This window comes from Odocoileus virginianus, chromosome 4 (assembly GCF_023699985.2).
Source record: "Odocoileus virginianus isolate 20LAN1187 ecotype Illinois chromosome 4, Ovbor_1.2, whole genome shotgun sequence".
NCBI classification, from domain to species: domain Eukaryota; kingdom Metazoa; phylum Chordata; class Mammalia; order Artiodactyla; family Cervidae; genus Odocoileus; species Odocoileus virginianus.
The window spans coordinates 9,626,141-9,644,404 of record NC_069677.1 but is presented as its reverse complement, the minus strand read 5'-3'; the positions used below and the strand labels follow the sequence as shown (position 1 = coordinate 9,644,404).

Genomic DNA, 18,264 nt, shown 5'->3' with positions numbered 1-18,264 from the left:
AGAGACTCTGATTCAATAAGTCTTGCATCTCCCTTGTCCCTGCTCTAATGCCCTTCCTGTCACATCTACTGGGACATTTACTGGTGTGTGTGTGTGTATGTGTAGAGGTACTCTTCTCCCCCATGCCCCTCCTCACTCTGTGTTTAGTTGTTAGACAGGTACAAGGGGTCTAAGCAGGAAGGGAATTAGAATGAACTCCAGTAGCAACTTGGATTAAAGCAGTATCTTGTGAAAAGATGTCAAAAATAACTTCACCTTGTGCACAATTGGCTCCTAAGCCTGAAGCCAGACCTAATGAAAAGAACATGACCTCTGCAGGCTCAGACACATGGCCTCAACTTCCCACCATGGCCTGGAACAGGCTCTGAGTACCAGTGAGTAACCCCATGCCAAGCACTGTGCAGATACAATTATCTGATCCTCACAACACTCCTCTGAGGTAAGTAGTAATGTGAGCCCTATATTATAGATGGAGAACAGAGACTTTGGTGGATTAAAGTAACTTCCCCAAGATCACAAAGCTAGTAAGCACCAAAGCCAGGCATTTGAATTCAGGTCTGTCTGACCCAAGAACCATCAAAGATGTCACCTTTATGTGCCTTAAGATCGCCATTCTGTTTTCCTCCTCTGTTAAAAAAAAAAGTAACTATATAACTGCACAGATCCTTATGAGGATTCAGTGAGATACTGTGACAGAAAACACACAAAAGATCTCATGTATGACAAGCATTCAGTAAAAGTGTTCTTCCTGACAGGGTGGGATATATGGAGGGAGTAACATGGAAACATACATTACCACATGTAAAACAGAGAGCCAATTGGAATTTGCTCTATGACTCAGGGAACTCAAACCAGGGCTCAGTGACAACCTAGAGGTGTGGATGGGGAGGGAGATGGGAGGGTACATAAGTAAACCTATGGCTGATTCATGTTGATGTTTGGTAGACTACACAATACTGTAAAGCAATTATCCTTCAATTAAAAAAATTTTTTTAAAAATTTTTTTAAAAGAGTGTCTTCCTTAAGATTTTGTGAACTGAATTCTGTGAAGCTGAACAAAATAATTTCAGATAAATAATAACATAATTTTTAATCCAGTTTTGTCTACAGTTTGCCTCATTATTAACTTTGTAAATGGTTTTACAAAGGAGGATATTTTATATCCTCCAAGAAAAATTAATGTTCCAGACGCAGAGGAGATTGAGGGAAAGTAGAGAAGTTAGCACAGATTATGGTGCCAGTTCAGTTTAGCCGCTCAGTCGTGTCCGATTCTTTGTAACTCCATGGACTGCAGCAGGCCAGGCTTCCCTGTCCATCACCAACTCCCAGAGCTTGCTTAAACTCATGTCCATCAAGTTGGTGATGCCATCCAACCATCTCATCCTCTGTCATCCCCGTCTCCTGCTGCCTTCAATCCTTCCCAGCATCAGGGTCTTTGCCAATGAGTCAGTTCTTCCCATCAGGTGGCTAAAGTATTGAAGCTTCAGCAACAGTCCTTCCAATGAATAATTAGGACTGATTAGGATTAACTAGTTTGATCTCCTTGCAGTCCAAGAGACTCTCAAGAGTCTTCTCCAACACCACAGTTTAAAAGCATCAATTCTTCAGTGCTCAGCCTTCTTTATGGCCCAACTCTCACATCCATATGTGACTACTAAAAAAACCATAACTTTGACTAGATGGACCTTTGTGGGCAAAGTGATGTCTCTGCTTTTTATTATGATGTCTAGGTTTGTCATAGCTTTTCTTCCAAGGAACAAATGTCTTTTAATTTCATGGCTGCAATCACCATCTGTAGTGATTTGGAACCCAAAAAAATAAAGTCTGTTACTGTTTCCATTGTTTCCCCATCTATGGTGCCAGATTCAGGTTCAAATCCTGGCTCTGTTACTTACTAGCTGTGTAACCTTGGTCAAGTTATTTGACCTTCCTGTGCCTCAGTATCATCAGATCACAGTAATCTAATAGCAGTGCCCATTAGCAGTGTCTATGCATGCACTTGGTAGCACCCTGTAGAGCTATGAAAACATAAGTCATAATCATAAGAAGGCACAGCCAGAAAAAGGGAAAATCAGTGTATCTCAGGCACAGAAAATGGGAAATGAGTGAGTTTTGAACAGGAGGTGTGGTCAATATAGTCAGATGTTGCAAAGAGGTCAGGGCAAAGAGTAACCTTTGAGAGTGCCCTTCAGATGTGGTCTAGCATAAAATAAACCGGAATAAAATAGTTTCCAGTATTATACATACATATGTAGCATAGACATTCTGAGGACACACCCAAGATGCCCTCAAGATGCTTGAAAGCTTCATAGCTGTCAACTCCCAGCTTACATGAGGTTAACTTGTAGAGTAATAGCTTTATGTAGCTTTCTCCTTGGGCCCAAGGCCAGACAGAGATTTAACGCACATGCAACAGAAGCTCTTCTTTTGTCCCTTTGCCCCAGTGAAACCATACCTTCACTGCAATTTCCCAACACACAAACACTAAAAGGAGTTTCCTCCAAGTACCCCCCATGAAACAGTTTAAGTAAGTGGCATTCCACATGATTCTGTTTCATGCTCCCTCCGTTAATCCCAAGCATAACATCCTTTCTTCCCCTAAAAAGACTGGCTCCCTAATTCCTCCTCCTCAGCCTGACCTCTGAACATCAGCAAAATCTCCTAGCTGACTTTGCACATGCCTTAGAGAACTGGCAATCTATGTCTAAGAAACCCTCAGAAGTGCTTCCCGAAGGTTCAGCGGAATGACGTTTTCAGAGTTGCCACAAAGAATGATCCTACAGGCATCCACTGAGCATGTGAAACCACCACTGTTAACTTCTGAATGATGACACTGGCAGGTGAAAAGGGAAGTAAAGATACTTTATAGAAACTGTGTGTGTTTCTGAGTATATCTTTACTTGCTGAAATTAATGAGAATTTCTATCAAACGTAGAGCTAAAACACAGATCACCTCTTTAAAAACAATATCTCAAAGACTCTAAGAATTATATATTTTTATAATTTTTATATATTTTTCAGTCTATCGTAAGTAAAGACTCATGAGAGAATTTCCTTATATCTTTCAAAAACTTGACATTTTTTCTCCAAATTTCAAATCACTAGTTTCACCAAGTATCACATACCGGATATACAGGATTACTACTTGGATTTCCAAGAAAAAATAAAACTTTTTTTTTTTTAATAAAACTTTTAACTGTTAAGATCTACTACAATATTTTCAGTTATGCCAGGTACGGTTTACAAAATTAAGATTAATAGATATTACCTTTTCTGTCAAAAAATTCAATCAGTGCTGAACTCTCCTCAGGGAAATATTCAATGCTGGCAACTCTTCCCCCTCCATTATGAGGATTTTCAAATAAACATTTTAAATCACTGTCATGAACACCAGGTGGCAGGTTTTCAACTCGAATTGTTCTTGTCACTTCCAGAAGTCTTGCAGAAAGCTGAAGTTTTTTCACTGAATGGTGCTTGGGACATTCACCAACAAATTTCAAGGCATCTACAAACCATAATTAATCAATCAAAAAATTATATCTTTATATTGTATAGAAGAAACTGTCTGAAGATTAATTGAGAAAAAGGAAGCAGGCTAAGCACTCAATTTTTAAATGCAAGATTTTAATTCCCACAGGAGAATCTATATGCCTATAGATTCTCTGGAAGCTTCTGAAAAACAGTGCAAACAGGAATGTCTTACCGGGATTGCTGACACTGAGTCATGTCCCTGCCTTTAGTCATAGCTCTCTCCACCCCTCCTTGACATCACTACCTGAATGCATCTCTACAACACAAATCTTATTTCACTCTTTCCTCAAGTCCTGAAATGGCTCCCCATCACTTGCAGGCATGAGTTTAAGCTCCTTAGCGAGGCTTACAATGCCCTTGGCTATCTGACCCCAAACTAATTTCTAAACATCACCCCTGTTTATTACCTCCATTTATTTTATTTTCCATATTGTCACACAACCCAGTCATTCTTTCAAAAACTCCATTCTCTCTTGCCTTTGCATATATAATTCCCTGCGCCTAAAATGCCCTTCTCCAAAGTTTTCATCCTGCTCCTGTTCCTCCTTCTGGACTCAGTCCAATTACCTCTTTCAAATTATTAGATATTGATAGTTGAGTCCATGATGTATAAGACATCATGCTAGGATCTGGGGATACAGGGATGAATGTAACAGGTCCTTGAAAGTTCACCATCCAAGAGGGAAGAAGTCTTGAAAGCAAACAAATGGCCTATTTGGGGATCAAATGAGATGGGAAAACTAAGACTGGGAATCAGACAAGGATTCCCAGAGTAAGTAGTCACTGATCTGAGTTTTGAAGGATGAAGAAGAGTTTATCAGGGAGATAAGGGGAGGAAGGGGCTTTTCAAGTGGCTCAGTGGTAAAGAATCTGCTTGCCAGTGCAGGAGACTGGGGTTCAATCCCTGGGTTGGGAAGATCTCCTGGACCCACTCCAGTATTCTTGCCAGGATAATCCCATGGACAGAGGAGCCTGACGGGCTACAGTCCCTGGGTTTGCAAAGAGTGGGACATGACTGAGCAACTGAGCACGCAAGGGGAGGAAACGTTTCGGGTACAGGGACTAGTAGGGTGTATAAACAGCCCAGCATATCTGAGATCTGGTAGCCTGTTACTTCCGGAGTACAGACATCAAAGAAAACCAAGTCACCACGTTGGGTCCCCTTTCCTCCCATTCCCCACAACCTGCTGTTCACAGCTGAGAAAAGCAGCTTTTCCTCCTGCATCTTCATTACTGACTTATGAATGGGTTTCTTCCTGCCCCATATGAGTTCCTCAAGAGCCAGAACCAAGAATTATTCACCTTTGTACCCACAGCTCCTAGACTAGTACCTCACACCTAGTAGGTATGCAAGATTTTTGTTCAGTGAACAAAAGCAAGTCGACTTAGTTTTACCTTTATAAGAAATAATCATAAATTTGAACCTGTGCTGGTTAAGATCAACCATTCCACTGCCATGACCATGGAATAGTGAGGGCTTGGAATTGGAAAATTTCCTTGTCTTCTGCAGATAACTCTTCCAATTTCAGAAACTTTCCACAGACTCCCCACACAGACCTTAAAGAGCATGCACTTTCTGCAGCACCTGCATTTACTCATCCCTGCATATATGATAACCATGCAAGTACTAAGGAAATATATGGTAAAGGGAATAAGAGAACAGGCTCTAAAGAGGTGGGCTGCCTCAGTTCAAGTCTAGCTCTTCCAGGTACTAGCATCTCTGTCTCCCCCACTGTAAAATGAGGGACAATAATGACCTCAGAAGGTTGTTGAAAGGAACAAATAAATTGATACATGGAACAGAGTTAGCATAGTACCTGACTTACAGTAGCACTATATGAATGTTTACTGCTATTACTATTACTCTCCAATAAGTCCAGTTAAGTAACACAGATCAATATTTACTCCTCTCAGTGAGATAACACACAGGCAACAATGAGTCCTCTGCTTGGAATCTCTTTAATAACCTGAGACTTTAGATTTCTATTTGGTGTGTTACTTCTGTCTCACTCCTCTCTCTGTCTGCTTCTCTTTCTCACACACACACACACATGCACACATACACACAACTCATACAATAAAGTTTATTAAACATAGCAGAATTTGGTTTCAAGATTAATTTGCTTCTCTTTCAAAATAAGAAATCAATATTAACTTACTAGCTACTAGAGAGGCTTCCCTGGTGGTTCAGATGATAAAGAATCTGCCTGCAATTCAAGAGACCCAAGTTTGATCCCTGGGTCAGGAAAATCCCCTAGAGAATGAAATGGCAACCCACTCCTGCCTGAAGAATTCCATGGACAGAGGAGCCTGACATGCTATTAGAAAGAATGAAGCTTTCAGAGATGTTCCATAAGCTAGGTGTTCCAAACCCCAAAGTGTAATGCAAAGAAGGCTGACAAATGGAGCATCACTTGATCTTACCGGTATTCGTCTGAAAGGTAACTACAGCCATATTAAAGTCTCGTATAAATTCCAATTTAAAGTCATCATTCGTCAGGCCACTTATATTCTCCACTAACAAGAGTAACATCACATCAGTCACATCTGCCATGAGATTTTCAAATGCAACCAAAGAGGAAATATCTTCACATTCTTTCAGGGTGTCTTCCTCTTTTTCTGATCTTCTACTGAGAGAGAGGTCTTCCTCTAGTTCTTTTGATGCATCTGATTTTAGGGAGACAAAAGGGTACAAGATGTTAGATTTATCTATCATGTTCTTAGCAAAATAAATTACCATAGGCTAATATGTAAAATAAATAGCCAATGGGAATTTGCTATATGACTCAGGGAACTCAAACCAGGGCTCTGTAACAACCTAAAGAGGTGGGGTGGGGAGGGAGGTGGAAGGGAGGTTCAAGAAAGAGGGGACATATGGATACCTATGGCTGATTCATGTTGATGTTTGACAGAAACCAACAAATACTGTAAAACAATTATCCTTCAATAAAGAATAAATAAATGTAAAAAACTTATCACAGGCTAATTACACTGCCTTCTTCCTTTGTAACTTGTAACACAAGTTACACAAGTAACATGTCAATTATATCTCAATAAAACTAAAATAAAGAAAGATTAAGAATTGGGGAAAAATGGATCTTAGAAGACTTTCAGCTTAACTTAGTTAAAAATAAAAAGTAGTATTTGATATGATGCTGATTATGATTATGTTCAGTTTTATTACACTCTTTTCTGCCTTGTTTCTCTGAGGAACCTGCCTTGCTTTTCATAACACTTGACATATATTTCTATCACAGCACCATATTACAATAATTTCCAATCACTGGAGAGAAAAAAGGATTCTTACAGCGAATGACTAAGGAATGCACATGGAAGATAAAATGGCACAGAGAATTATGTGTATACCTCAAACTTATGGAATAGCAAACACCCCAGTCAGCTTGTACCTCTCCACTGTGACCATAAAGAGTTACATATATAGTTGACCCTTGAATAACATGGGTTTTAGGAGCCCAACCCCCTGCATAGTCAAGTATCTGTGTATAACTTTGACTCCTCAGAATCCTAACTACTAATAGCCTAATGTTGCCCGGAAGGCTTACTGATAACGGCTGAAATCTAGGAAAACATAAGAAACACAGACTTCATTAATTCCAGAAATGGTACAGATATAAATGTACTACAAATATAAAACCACTTTCTGGTACAAAATTCAGCTTGAAGGTACAGCATACAAGGAATCTTTCAAGAAACAGATAAAGGTTTAGGGAGTTACAGTGAACAAATACTGGGAGTTGGGCGAGCCATATCTGAAGAACAGAAAGCAGAACTTCCTCTAAAGAGACAAAAAAATTCCTGTCTCATAAGAAGCAGGAGCTTCTCAACCATGCATACAATATTCTACAGTTTAATAGTACATTCATGTTAGGTAAAAACAACCTATACATTCCTATCCAGGCATTTTGCCAAGTTAAGGCAGTTCTCATCCCATAGCCATTTTCAAGGAAAGTTGCAAAAATCTAAACATGTTCTTAAGAAAATTTCAATTTTAGAGGACAATATTTAAACTTTTCTTGGGAATTCCTTTTCCCTAAGGTTTGGATATATGGATCACCTTCTCTTTCCCGCTTGGCCATTTAGCCCAGTTCATCTTCCTCCCATTTAGAACAGCATGCTTAGCCAGGAAAACTTGTGTCTTCTTTAACAAACGTCAGGTGGCACGCAGGCCAACACCCAGACACAAGTCAAGTAGCAGAGTCCACAATAGCTGCTGGATTGCTGGCTGTTTCCTACATCAGATGTGATAAGTGCTGATCTGGAGGGCTGCACTCATATCCTGCACCCAGTGCTCAGAAAGCAGTGCCAACTGACTTAGCTGCATACAACTCCCACTGTCATGTCATGTCCCTGCTTCTCAACAGGTGATTGGGCATAGGTAGACTCTAAAGGTCACTTCATCCACCTACAGGTACCTCTTTATTCTCCCATCAATTGCAAGGTACTCTCAGTCCCCACAGAGAGAGTTGTTCCCATCCTTCTGATCTGAACCCTTAGAACTCAAGAGGCAGCCACTGAGCAGATGGCTGAGAGGATAGAGATGATGCAGCCCAAAGCATCTCTCAGCTGAGCAAACCCTGCCTTATGAAGTCAACAAGAGAAGGGTGACCTCTGTAATGCAAAGTGTTTAGTAAAAACAAAACTGCCTGATAAATGGAAGTTACCTGATTCTTCAACCTGTTCTTTGATCTTGGATTCCTGAAATCCAAACAATAAAGTAGCATTAATAAATTACTAATAATTTATTTACATTAAGAAAATGTCCCTAGGGCCAGCCTGAAGATGTAGGGTCTACAGAAATGATAACTAAAAACTCAGGCAATGATGCTATTGAATATACCTCACATTTCATGGCATATCCACTTAGCACACAAATCACAGGTAAAAATGAGTCACAAAACTCCAAAGGAACACCAAATGTTGGTGGTAAGACCTAAATCAGAGAAATAATGCAGCTCATGTTCTTTTCCCTATTTAACAATTATTGAGTGTTTACTATTAACAAGCATTAGGTCAAGTGCTTTACTGTGTCATTTAATCCTCACAACAATACAATAAACCAAAGAGGTCAACACTATTACTATCCCATTTTACAACTGAGGAAATACTTAATACATGGAGTATAGATCACTCACCCCTCTAAACCATGTAAAAATAAAACAAATATGGCAAGTTCCAGGTTATTAGGTACTTAGGATGAACGAACCCAAGATTTTACAACTCAAACCATCATTATTGTTAGCTCCTCAATCTTGAATTTTCAAAACAAAGAAAAAGTGCTTCCTCTCCCATTACCCCATCACCACTCTCACTCCCTCCACATCTATAAATTGCTTTTCTCACCCCAGTGCAAGTTATACTTCTCATTCCACTATGTTTTCCTCATCATTGTTCCCATCCCCACATACCTTGGGAGAACACCTGACTTCCCTTGTAATCACCACTATACTTACCTTTGTGGGAATTTTCCCCTCCTGGACTTCATCTGGGACTGTGGGAAACTGGACAGTTAACTTGAATGTTCCTTTTCCTGGCCATTCTAACTCATGGCTCTCTCGCTCCAGAACTCGCTGCCGAACTGAAATTTTTTAGAAAAGCTGTTAAGCAATCTTTATTAACAAAATTATTCTATGATTTCCATAGGTTTCATCATCATCTGTCAGTGGCCTGGTCAACTTCTCAAGAGAGGCTATGTATGATGGAAAGAGGAAAAGTTTAGCAAGCAGACACAGATTTGAATTCTATCTTTAAATTTCCTTTTTATTATTTTTTTTAACCCTGAGCATGTTCCTGAATAAGCTTTACTGACAAAATCTGTTTTCTTGTCTATTAATTAATGAAGACTATCTTATGTGTTACATGGATTAGACTGAAGAAACATCATAAAGAACTTAGTACAGTACCCTTTGCTCAGTGGGCACTCAGAAAGGTAGCAATATTTGTTCTACAATGAAGGGAAAGAATTAAAGCATCTCTCACTGTGAACTACTGATACTAAGATATGACATTATGAAAACCATGTTTTAGAAAAGTGGCTCAGCTGACAATGAGCAGAATGGAGAGCAGCCCTCTTAAAAAGGTATTTCAATCAATTATTTAACCTGTGATAAGAGCCTTACCTAGGATAGTAAAAGGAATAGCAAAAGAGGGATGGGAAAGATTCTTACAAAATACAAAAAAGAATTAGCACATTTGGCATCTGAGCTGTAGTGCAAAAAAAAAAAAGAACAGTGGACATAAGTTTAAAGACCTTAATTAAAATTCCAACTCTGCCATGAAGTAGCTGAGTCACTGAGAAAATATTTTAACCTCTTGAGTCTCAGTCTCATCAAGTGAAGCAGTGTCTGTGAATGAATTTTGTGATACCCATAAGAGCAGCTAGAGAGAGAAAGGAAAATCAGAGACCATGGTATCTGAGACCATGGAGAACAGGGAGCGGCTGAGCTTAGAGGGGAAGGCATGGCCAACATAGGCAGGTGGCGCAAAGAGGTCAGGGTGAAGGAGAACCTTTGGGAGTGCCTTGCAGTCACAGGTGTGGCTCTGTCATGGATGTTGGGCTGCCAAGTTGTATTCTGATGTGGTTGCCTGCTGAGGCCAAAGATATAAGCAGAATCTTTCATTAAGAAGGGTTTGAGGGATGTCCCTGGTGGTCCAGTGGTCAAGAATCTGTCTGCCAATGCAGAGAACACTGGTTAGATCCCTGGTTTGGGAAGATTTCGCATGCCTTGGGACAGCTAAGCCCATGTACCACAGCTATTAAGCCTGAGCTCCAGAGCCCTGGAGCCACAACTGCTGAGCCCACATGCTTCAGTTACTAAAACCGAAGCACCTAGAGCCTGTGTTCCACAATAAGAGAAGCCACCGCAACTAGAAAAAGCCCATGTACAGCAATGAAGACCCAGGGCAGCCAAGAAAAAAATATATATATTTTTAAAGAAGGTCTTGAGTAGCTTTCCCACTTCAACCATCCATGAAGAGGATGAGGGAGGTGATGCCTTCACTGGATGCCACCTCAGAAACAGGCCTCAAAAACAATATGAGATGGAATGCCAGACTCTAATTTCACTCTTTATGAGGAGGGTGAGTGTTTTTGCATGGACTCATAATGGGCTGTCCTAAGCTGAAGTGAGGACTAAGGACCGGATAAGACCCCTGAGCCCAGACAGCAGGCTGTTTTGTAAGCCAAACTATCTAGAGTCATGGACCTCTGTGTTGCATTCCGTATAGTTTGGAAAAGTCCTCTCCAGGCATCTACATGTGTCAACCTATTCTGAGATTGTGTGTAATATGTATGGGCATGATTATTTTAAGAGAACAGATGGTAGCAGTGTCAGTAAGTGATCCAAAATAAGGAGAAGGTGAATCTGGGAGGAAAAGAGATAAAATGGTGACGTCTAACCACCCTTGGACTTCCTGGTGGCTCAGTGGTAACGAATCCACCTGCCAATGCAGGAGACATGGGTTCGATCCCCTGGTGAAGGAAATGGCAACCCACTCCAGTATTCTTGCCTGGAGAAACCCATGAACAGAGGAACCTAGAAAGCTACAGTCCCTGGGGTCACAAAGAGTCAGCACAACTTAGCAACTAAACAACAACCATCATCACCTTTACCATGTGGACAGGCTATCTTGTGCATCAATCTCAGACCATCCATATGTAATTATATTTAAGGAGAAGTTGGGTTCCCTTACCTCAAAGAAGCTGACAATAATAAGGAGTCAAATTATGACCAAAAAAAGATGACAAATATGCACATCTGAAACAGAATTTTAAATCTCACAAGGTAATTTACACTTGACTTTCCAGAAATTCAGCCAATTATATAAAACAATAGAGCTTCCAGAGAGTTTGCTTCCTATCCACTAATTTCTACAGAGAAGTGCTTTGGGGCTCATTCTTCTTAAGTAAATGATAACGCCCAAGCTGTGTTACACTATGGGCCTGCATCTGTTGGGGCCATTTCCTGTTGTGGAGTGCAGAGGGTGTTGCCGAGAGAGAAGAACTCTGCCCTTGGGGCAATGATGGGGTAAGTCATTCGATGTTTTCTAACTCCTGACCATGTGCTGTTGAGAAAGCCATTCCTCTGGTAGGAAACCAAAACTGAATAGGGACTTTCCACTCCCTAAGAACTTTGACCATACAAAGATTTGAGTTGAACTAAGTTTGAGTGTCTGTGCAAGGGGTACTGCAAGAGGGACATTCGAGAAGTCTAGGGGTGGAGGAAGGGAGGAAGTGGGCTGGGAGGTAGGAAGGAAGAAATCAGGCAGGGAAACTGAAATCATTTCTGCTTTGAGAACTAGAACAGAGTGATATTATCTTCACACAATTATATTTTTGCTGTTTGTATTTTTATGAGGTTTGTATTTCCTACAATCATTTCTTTTTGTTCAGAGTCATCAAAAAACAACAGGGATTCTCAAATTTTAATGCTGTGCTAAGTTATTTCAGTCATGTCCAACTCTTTGCGACCCATGGACCATAGCCCACCAGGCCCCTCTGTCCATGGGATTCTCCAGGCAGGAACACTGGAGTGGGCAGCCATTTCCTCTTCCAGGGGATCTTCCTGACCCAGGGATTGAACCCATGTCTCTTATGTCTCCTGCATTGGCAGGTGGGTTCTTTACCATTGCACCACCTGGAAACTCCCAAACTTCAGTGAATTGGGGTTAAACATGCAGATTCTCACCCACTCCATCCTCAGGGTACCTGAGTCTCTAGGACAAAGTTGGAAATGTGCCTGTTAACCTGTTGCAATTTGGATGGAGGGGGTCTGTGGCCCCAATTTGAGGACAACTCTTGAGGATAATGGAATTCTAAAGAAGAAAGAAGTGTCCCTAAAGGGCAGGCGGGGGGGGGGGGCCCACTGGGTGGGGGGGGGGGCGCTGGGGCGGGGGGCGCTGGGGGGGGGGGAGACTTACATTGCACAGATACCCTTTAGAGCATTTCTTGGTGAAATTAATCCTTGGAAAACTTTTTGACATTATTTTAAGGGCTCTGAGTCAAGCTCGTCTCCTGATCCATGCCCACATCTCTTCTGTCACACTTCACAGGGATTCACCTGTGAATTCATTTCTATTTTGGGGTTTTATTCTTTCATTTTTACATCCCTGCCCTTAATTAGTTAAGTCGTTCAGTCGTGTCCAACTCTTGCAACCCTGTGGACTGTAGCCCACCAGGCTCCTCTGTCCATGGGATTTTCCAGGCAAGAATACTGGAGTGGGTTGCCATTCCTTCCCTGCCCTAGAGCATTCCAATTGTTCTCAGGGCTTCCTAAGCCTCTAAGCTTGAAAGTGAAAGTCAGTTGTGTTCAACCCTTTGCGACCCTGAACTGTACAGTCCATGGAATTCTCCAGGCCAGAATACTGGAGTAGGTAGCCTTTCCCTTCTCCGGGTGATCTTCCCAACCCAGAGGTCGAACCCAGGTCTCCCACATTGTAGGCAGATTCTTTATCAGCTGAGCCACAAGGGAAACCCAAGAATACTGGAGTGGGTAGCCTATCCCTTCTCCAACAGATCTTCCCAACCCAGGAAGCAAACTGGAGTCTCCTGCACTACAGGTAGATTCTTTACCAACTGAGCTATTAGGGAAGCCCCATTCAATTACCTATGGGGAGGGAATTTCCCCCTGAAAACTCAATCAACTTAGAATATCACTCCTTCCTTCCCCATCTAAAAAATAAGAGATACAGAAAATGTCCATATAAATTTTTATTTAAGTTGGATGATTTTGAGATCTCCTCTGTAAAGAGGAAAGAAAAACAAAAACTGCAGTTCCCCATAAGTTTTTAAAAATTATATACTATATTTGCAGTAATATTCTGAGTGAACTGTAAACAGGAGGTAGAAGAATAATGCTTATGTCAAGTCCTAATACTACAGTAGAAAAATGGAAGCAATGCAAATAAATTTTTTTCCAAAATGTAAATAAATAACAGAAAGCACAGGGGCTCTCTCTCTCCATCAAGTGAACACCTATTATTCCTGTAGAATCAGCTACAAGATCCAGAACAGTAGAAAGAATGCATCTTTCATCCCCATGCTAACTTTCCTTATTCAAGGCCTCACTGGTCCTCACTTGGACATGGCATGATCTTCTTCAGATCTAATGTCCAAGGTCTCTCCCAACAGAAATCACTGTATTATTTGCATCCAAATTTATCTCCTGAAAAGTGTATGGCCCTCCATTGCCTACGTGTGGGGGAAAGTTCATACTCCTTAGCATATCATGCAAGGCCCTCTCTCATCTCAACCCAACTTTCTATTAGTCTTAATTTGCACCCCACTTCTTTGTAAAAAGGTTTAATGAGAAGGCCTAAGATTTTTAAAATTACAAGCATCCTCTTTGTAATCTTATAAAATTGCCCAAACCCCACATGTTCTTTTCATGTTGGTCTCCAGAACTCGCATGTGCACAGGGATAAAGACAGGATGCACTCCTCAAACCAAAGCTACCCCCGGGGAGCTGGGCACTTCCCTCGAGAGCCTTTGTTCTCCTGCCCCCAGCACTGCCACCAGCTCCCATCTGAACAGCCCTCGCCTACATCTCACCTCTCAAGAACTGAATTCACTCTAAGGAGTCAGTTTAGATGTGACTCTCCCAGGAGACTCTCTTTCCTTCAAATTGTGTTCAGTTGCTCCATTGTGTCCGACTCTCTGCGACCCCATGCACTATTGGGGCCCTCCAGGCTCCTCTGTCCATGGGATTTCCCAGGCAAAAATACTGGAGTGGGTTGCCATTTCCTCCTCCAGGGGATCTTTCCCACCCAGGGATCAAACCACATCTCCTGCACTGGCAGGTGGATTCTTTAATACTTGGACCAGGGAAGTCCAAGGGTGGTTAGACATCGGCAGTTCAGCACTTCTTCTTGTTTTGGATCACTTACTTCAACTTGTGTTCCCATGAAGCTCTGGAGTTTCAGAACTGCCGCTTTCATAGGAAGAAGACAATGGCATTGCAACTCCGCCATTAACACACGATGCCACTGCACGATGTAGCCCTGTAAAATGTCCACCAGCTCTCTGGCAGCCCCCTTCAGTCATACCGTGAGTGAGTGAAGTCGCGTCCGACTCTTTGCAACCCAGTGGGCTGTAGCCCACCAGGCTCCTCCGTCCATGGGATTCTCCGTCCATGGGATTCTCCGTCCATGGGATTCTCCAGGCAAGAATACTGGAGTGGGTTACCATTTCCTTCTCAAGGGGATCTTCCCAACCCAGGGGTCGAACCCGAGTCTCCCACATTGGAGGCAGACGCTTTAACCTCTGAGCCACCAGGAAAGCCCTTCAGTCACACCGTGACTGATGTTTATTTCACTCACCTGCGCTGGCTGCCGCACCTCCTGCAGCGCCTGGAAGCGCAGCGCAGGCGGAACTGCGGCGCCCTAGACCACCTCGACCACCTCGTCTATTCTGCGCCTCGCACCCCATGGGCTTAACTATACTGGCTGCCGAGCCGGGCGGATTCTCCCGCCGTGCCCTCGAGCCCCAGATTTCCCTGGAAGAAGAGCCCAGCTTGCCCTCTCCCCCGCACCCCTGGCCCCTCTCACCGTCGTCCGGGTAGAAGAGCACCAGGAAGCGGTTCGAGCTTCCCGGCACCTGGCAGACTTCACACTCCCCGCCTCCTGATCTCTTCCGGCTCTGGAAGTACATCTGCAACTTGGTGCTCAAGTTCTTCGGGGGCTGGGAGCCCCAGGACCCTTCGACCAGCAGCGGGAAGGAGCCGGCCGCAGCCATCCTCATCTGCCGGCCCAGCTCGGACTACCGGTTCCTCCCCGACTACCAGCTGTTAAGCCTCTTTCGCTTTCGTTTCCCAGAACACTCCTCCTGCCGTTAGTTTCTGCCTTTGGCTGTAAACGGCTGGCCCAAGTTGGACTAGAAACCACCATTTCCCTCACTCCGCCTCCCATCCTTCACTTTTTCATCCGTGAACCATGGCAGAAGCTGGCATCGCCTTGGGGCTTCCCTCCATCTTTATACCCGCGACCCTAAGCTCAGGCACCATTTGCTACTCACCTAAGCCACAGATGAAGTCAGCCGCTCTGAGTCACTAGACCTTGTACAAAAAAAAAAAAAAAAAAGCTTCATTTTTGCCCCAGGCCGCCATTTTACAAACTGTGATTCTTTAGAATGTTTGGGGCCCATTTTCAGCCTTCTTTCAACAATTGTCAGAATTTTACCTTGCTTCCCTACTTTTGCATTTTGTTCCTTGACCTGTTAATATTCTATATTTAGAAATGAGGGGAACAGTACATTAACAGCTGTTTTTAATAGAAATTTTTATAGGTGCCATGCACTCTGAATGGGTTGGACAGGCAGACACAGTCTGTGCCCTCACTGAGCTCATGAAACCATGGGGACACAAGGACTTAGAACACAGTGGAGTAAGTGTTGTTGGAAGGAATATGCAGGTGTTCCCAGAACAAATCAGGCCTCCTAGCCTAGGTATGGGGGGCTCAGGGAGGGTTTATGGGGAGGAAACATGTAACCTGAAGCCTAAGGATGATTACAGATAACCCTGGGCATTGGGCAAGAGGGGAGTTCCGCGTGATATGCTTGTATGGGATCCCTTGAGCTGCTCTGAGGTAACCAGAGTAGAGGCAGGGGGCCAGCCAAGTGGCTGCTGTAGTGTCAGGTGGGAAATGAGGGTGGCTGAGACCAGGGTGCTGGCCAAGGAGGACTGAGAAGGGCTGGGGTTCCAAATTGATACTGGGCTTGCCGAAGGATGTGGGCAACAAGAGAAGACACTCAAGCATGACTCCCTGTTCCTCCATGCATGGCCTGAGCAACTGACTAGATAAAAGTGGCATCTATCCAATGGGAGCATTAAGGTGAGAGAGAGGCTAGGATTGTGTGTATCCTTGACCTTGACCCGTAGTGAAGGAGTATTTCAAATACAAAGGAGGGATCATCATTCAAATACAACCAGTACATCAGGTGAGAGAAATGTCTATTGGACTCTGAGGACCTGGTAAGCACTGTCTTCTGGTGAGGAGGGAACAGAGGGCAGTGGACAGAGGACCGAAGGGAAGGGAAGGGATTGGAGACAGTAAGCGTTGTCAGCTCTTTCTGGATGTGTGACTGTGAAAGGGAAGAAGTTAGACAGCAGCTTACAGGGTTATAGGATCAGGGAATTGTTATTTTTGTTTTTTGGCTTTTAAAATATATTTAAGATGGAATTGAAGAATCTTAGAAATGTTTAAATATTGTTAGAAAAGTAAAAGGAAGGTCTAGGACATAGGTTGTGGGAGAAGGCGGGAGGGAATCCTAGAGGCACTAGCCCAAAGAGGGGACCCTTTTCCTACTGCACCAGGAAGGAGGAGCTAGAGTACAGAAGTTAAATTGTTGTTAGTGGCTAAGTCGTGTCTGATTCTTTGTGACCCCATGGACTGTAGCCCACCAGGCTCCTCTGTCCATGGGATTTTCCAGGCAAAATACTGGAGTGGATTGCCATTTCCTTCTCCAGGGGATCTTCCTGACCCAGGGATTGAACCTGCATCTCCTGTGTTGGCAACTGGATTCTTTACCAGTGAGCCACTAGAGAAACACGGAGTACAGAAGTAGATGATTCTGAATGACTGCTGATAGGAAGGTCTGGAAATTCTCTCCTGATGGATTTTGTTTTATCTGTGAAGAAGGTGATGAGGCCTCTTAGAATCTGCCAAAAGTTGAGCTTCTATTCCCTGCAGGGCTGGACCTCATGTATCATATCATAATGAAACTAAATTTCAGGAAGAGAACCAGAGACGGACCAAAGAGTTTGTGTTAGTCGCTCAGTCATGTTGACTCTTTTCGATCCTACGGACTGCAACCTGCCAGGCTCCTCTCTCCATGGAATTCTCCAGGCAAGAATACTGAAGTGGGTTGCCATTTCCTTCTCCAGGTGATCTTCCGTACCCAAGGATCAAACCCAGGTCTGCTGAGTTGCAGGCTGATTCTTTACCGTTACAGGGCTTTTATTTCTGATCCATAGTAATGCTAAACAGTATTCAGATATTTTCTCCTACTTTCAGCTTTCCTCCTGCAGGTGGCGCTTGTCATCCAGTCCAAACCATCCTGGACCCCAGTAGGAGGAAGTGGGGAGTACGCAGAAGGGCCTCTCAGGGCTTTCAGGCACACAGTCATTAGGAGAAGCACGCTGAGTGAAACTGCCCACCTTGGCCAGTCACCATAGTATCTATTTGCATGAGCTGTTTTACCATGGGAGGTTCTGGTAAGGAACACAGAACTAATAATCCACCACCAACCAGAAGAGTTCAGGAAAGGTCAAAAGGAGACACCACATGTCCAACCACCTCCCAGAATCCTTCTCTCTGGCATCCATCTTGGCTGAACAAGGTGTGCACCACCAGGAAGGACTCTGAGTCAGAAGGATTGGTTAAAGACAACCCGGAAAGACTAATCCCATCACCATGAAACCCCTGAGACTTTGAGCCACGTGGCAGAGCAGTTCTCCTGGGTTCCCTTACCCTACTGCTCTCTGCCCAGGCACCCTTTCCCAATAAAATCTCTTGCTTTGTCAGCACATGTGTTTCCTCGGACAATTCATTTCCAAGTGTTAGACAAGAGCCCAGTTTCGGGTCCTGGAATGGGTCCCTCTTCCTGCAACACACTGGTGACTGTTTCCTTTCAGGGCATTGGCACCTTTCATTCCAAACCACAGCTCAAATTAGCACCCTCCTCTAACCAGTTTGGGAATCCAGAACTGGGCAAACAGCTTT

At 43.2% G+C, this 18,264-nt stretch overlaps 1 protein-coding gene across 2 annotated transcripts in view; it reads right to left on the bottom strand.

Moving 5' to 3' along the window:
* PARP14 (poly(ADP-ribose) polymerase family member 14) overlaps positions 1–15,565 on the bottom strand; it is a 45,352-nt gene extending 29,787 nt beyond the window's left edge. The window contains exons 1-5 of one of the 2 annotated variants that reach the window (XM_070466064.1): positions 15,094–15,565; positions 9,003–9,127; positions 8,196–8,247; positions 5,956–6,198; positions 3,269–3,505 (exon numbers count right to left, since the gene is read on the bottom strand). In XM_070466064.1, the coding sequence (XP_070322165.1) occupies positions 3,269–3,505; positions 5,956–6,198; positions 8,196–8,247; positions 9,003–9,127; positions 15,094–15,286 (850 nt within the window). In that variant the 5' untranslated portion in view covers positions 15,287–15,565. The remainder of the gene's footprint in view (positions 1–3,268; positions 3,506–5,955; positions 6,199–8,195; positions 8,248–9,002; positions 9,128–15,093) is intronic. The other variant, XM_020912783.2, reaches the window with a different exon arrangement.
* Between the last annotated feature and the right edge of the window lie 2,699 nt (positions 15,566–18,264).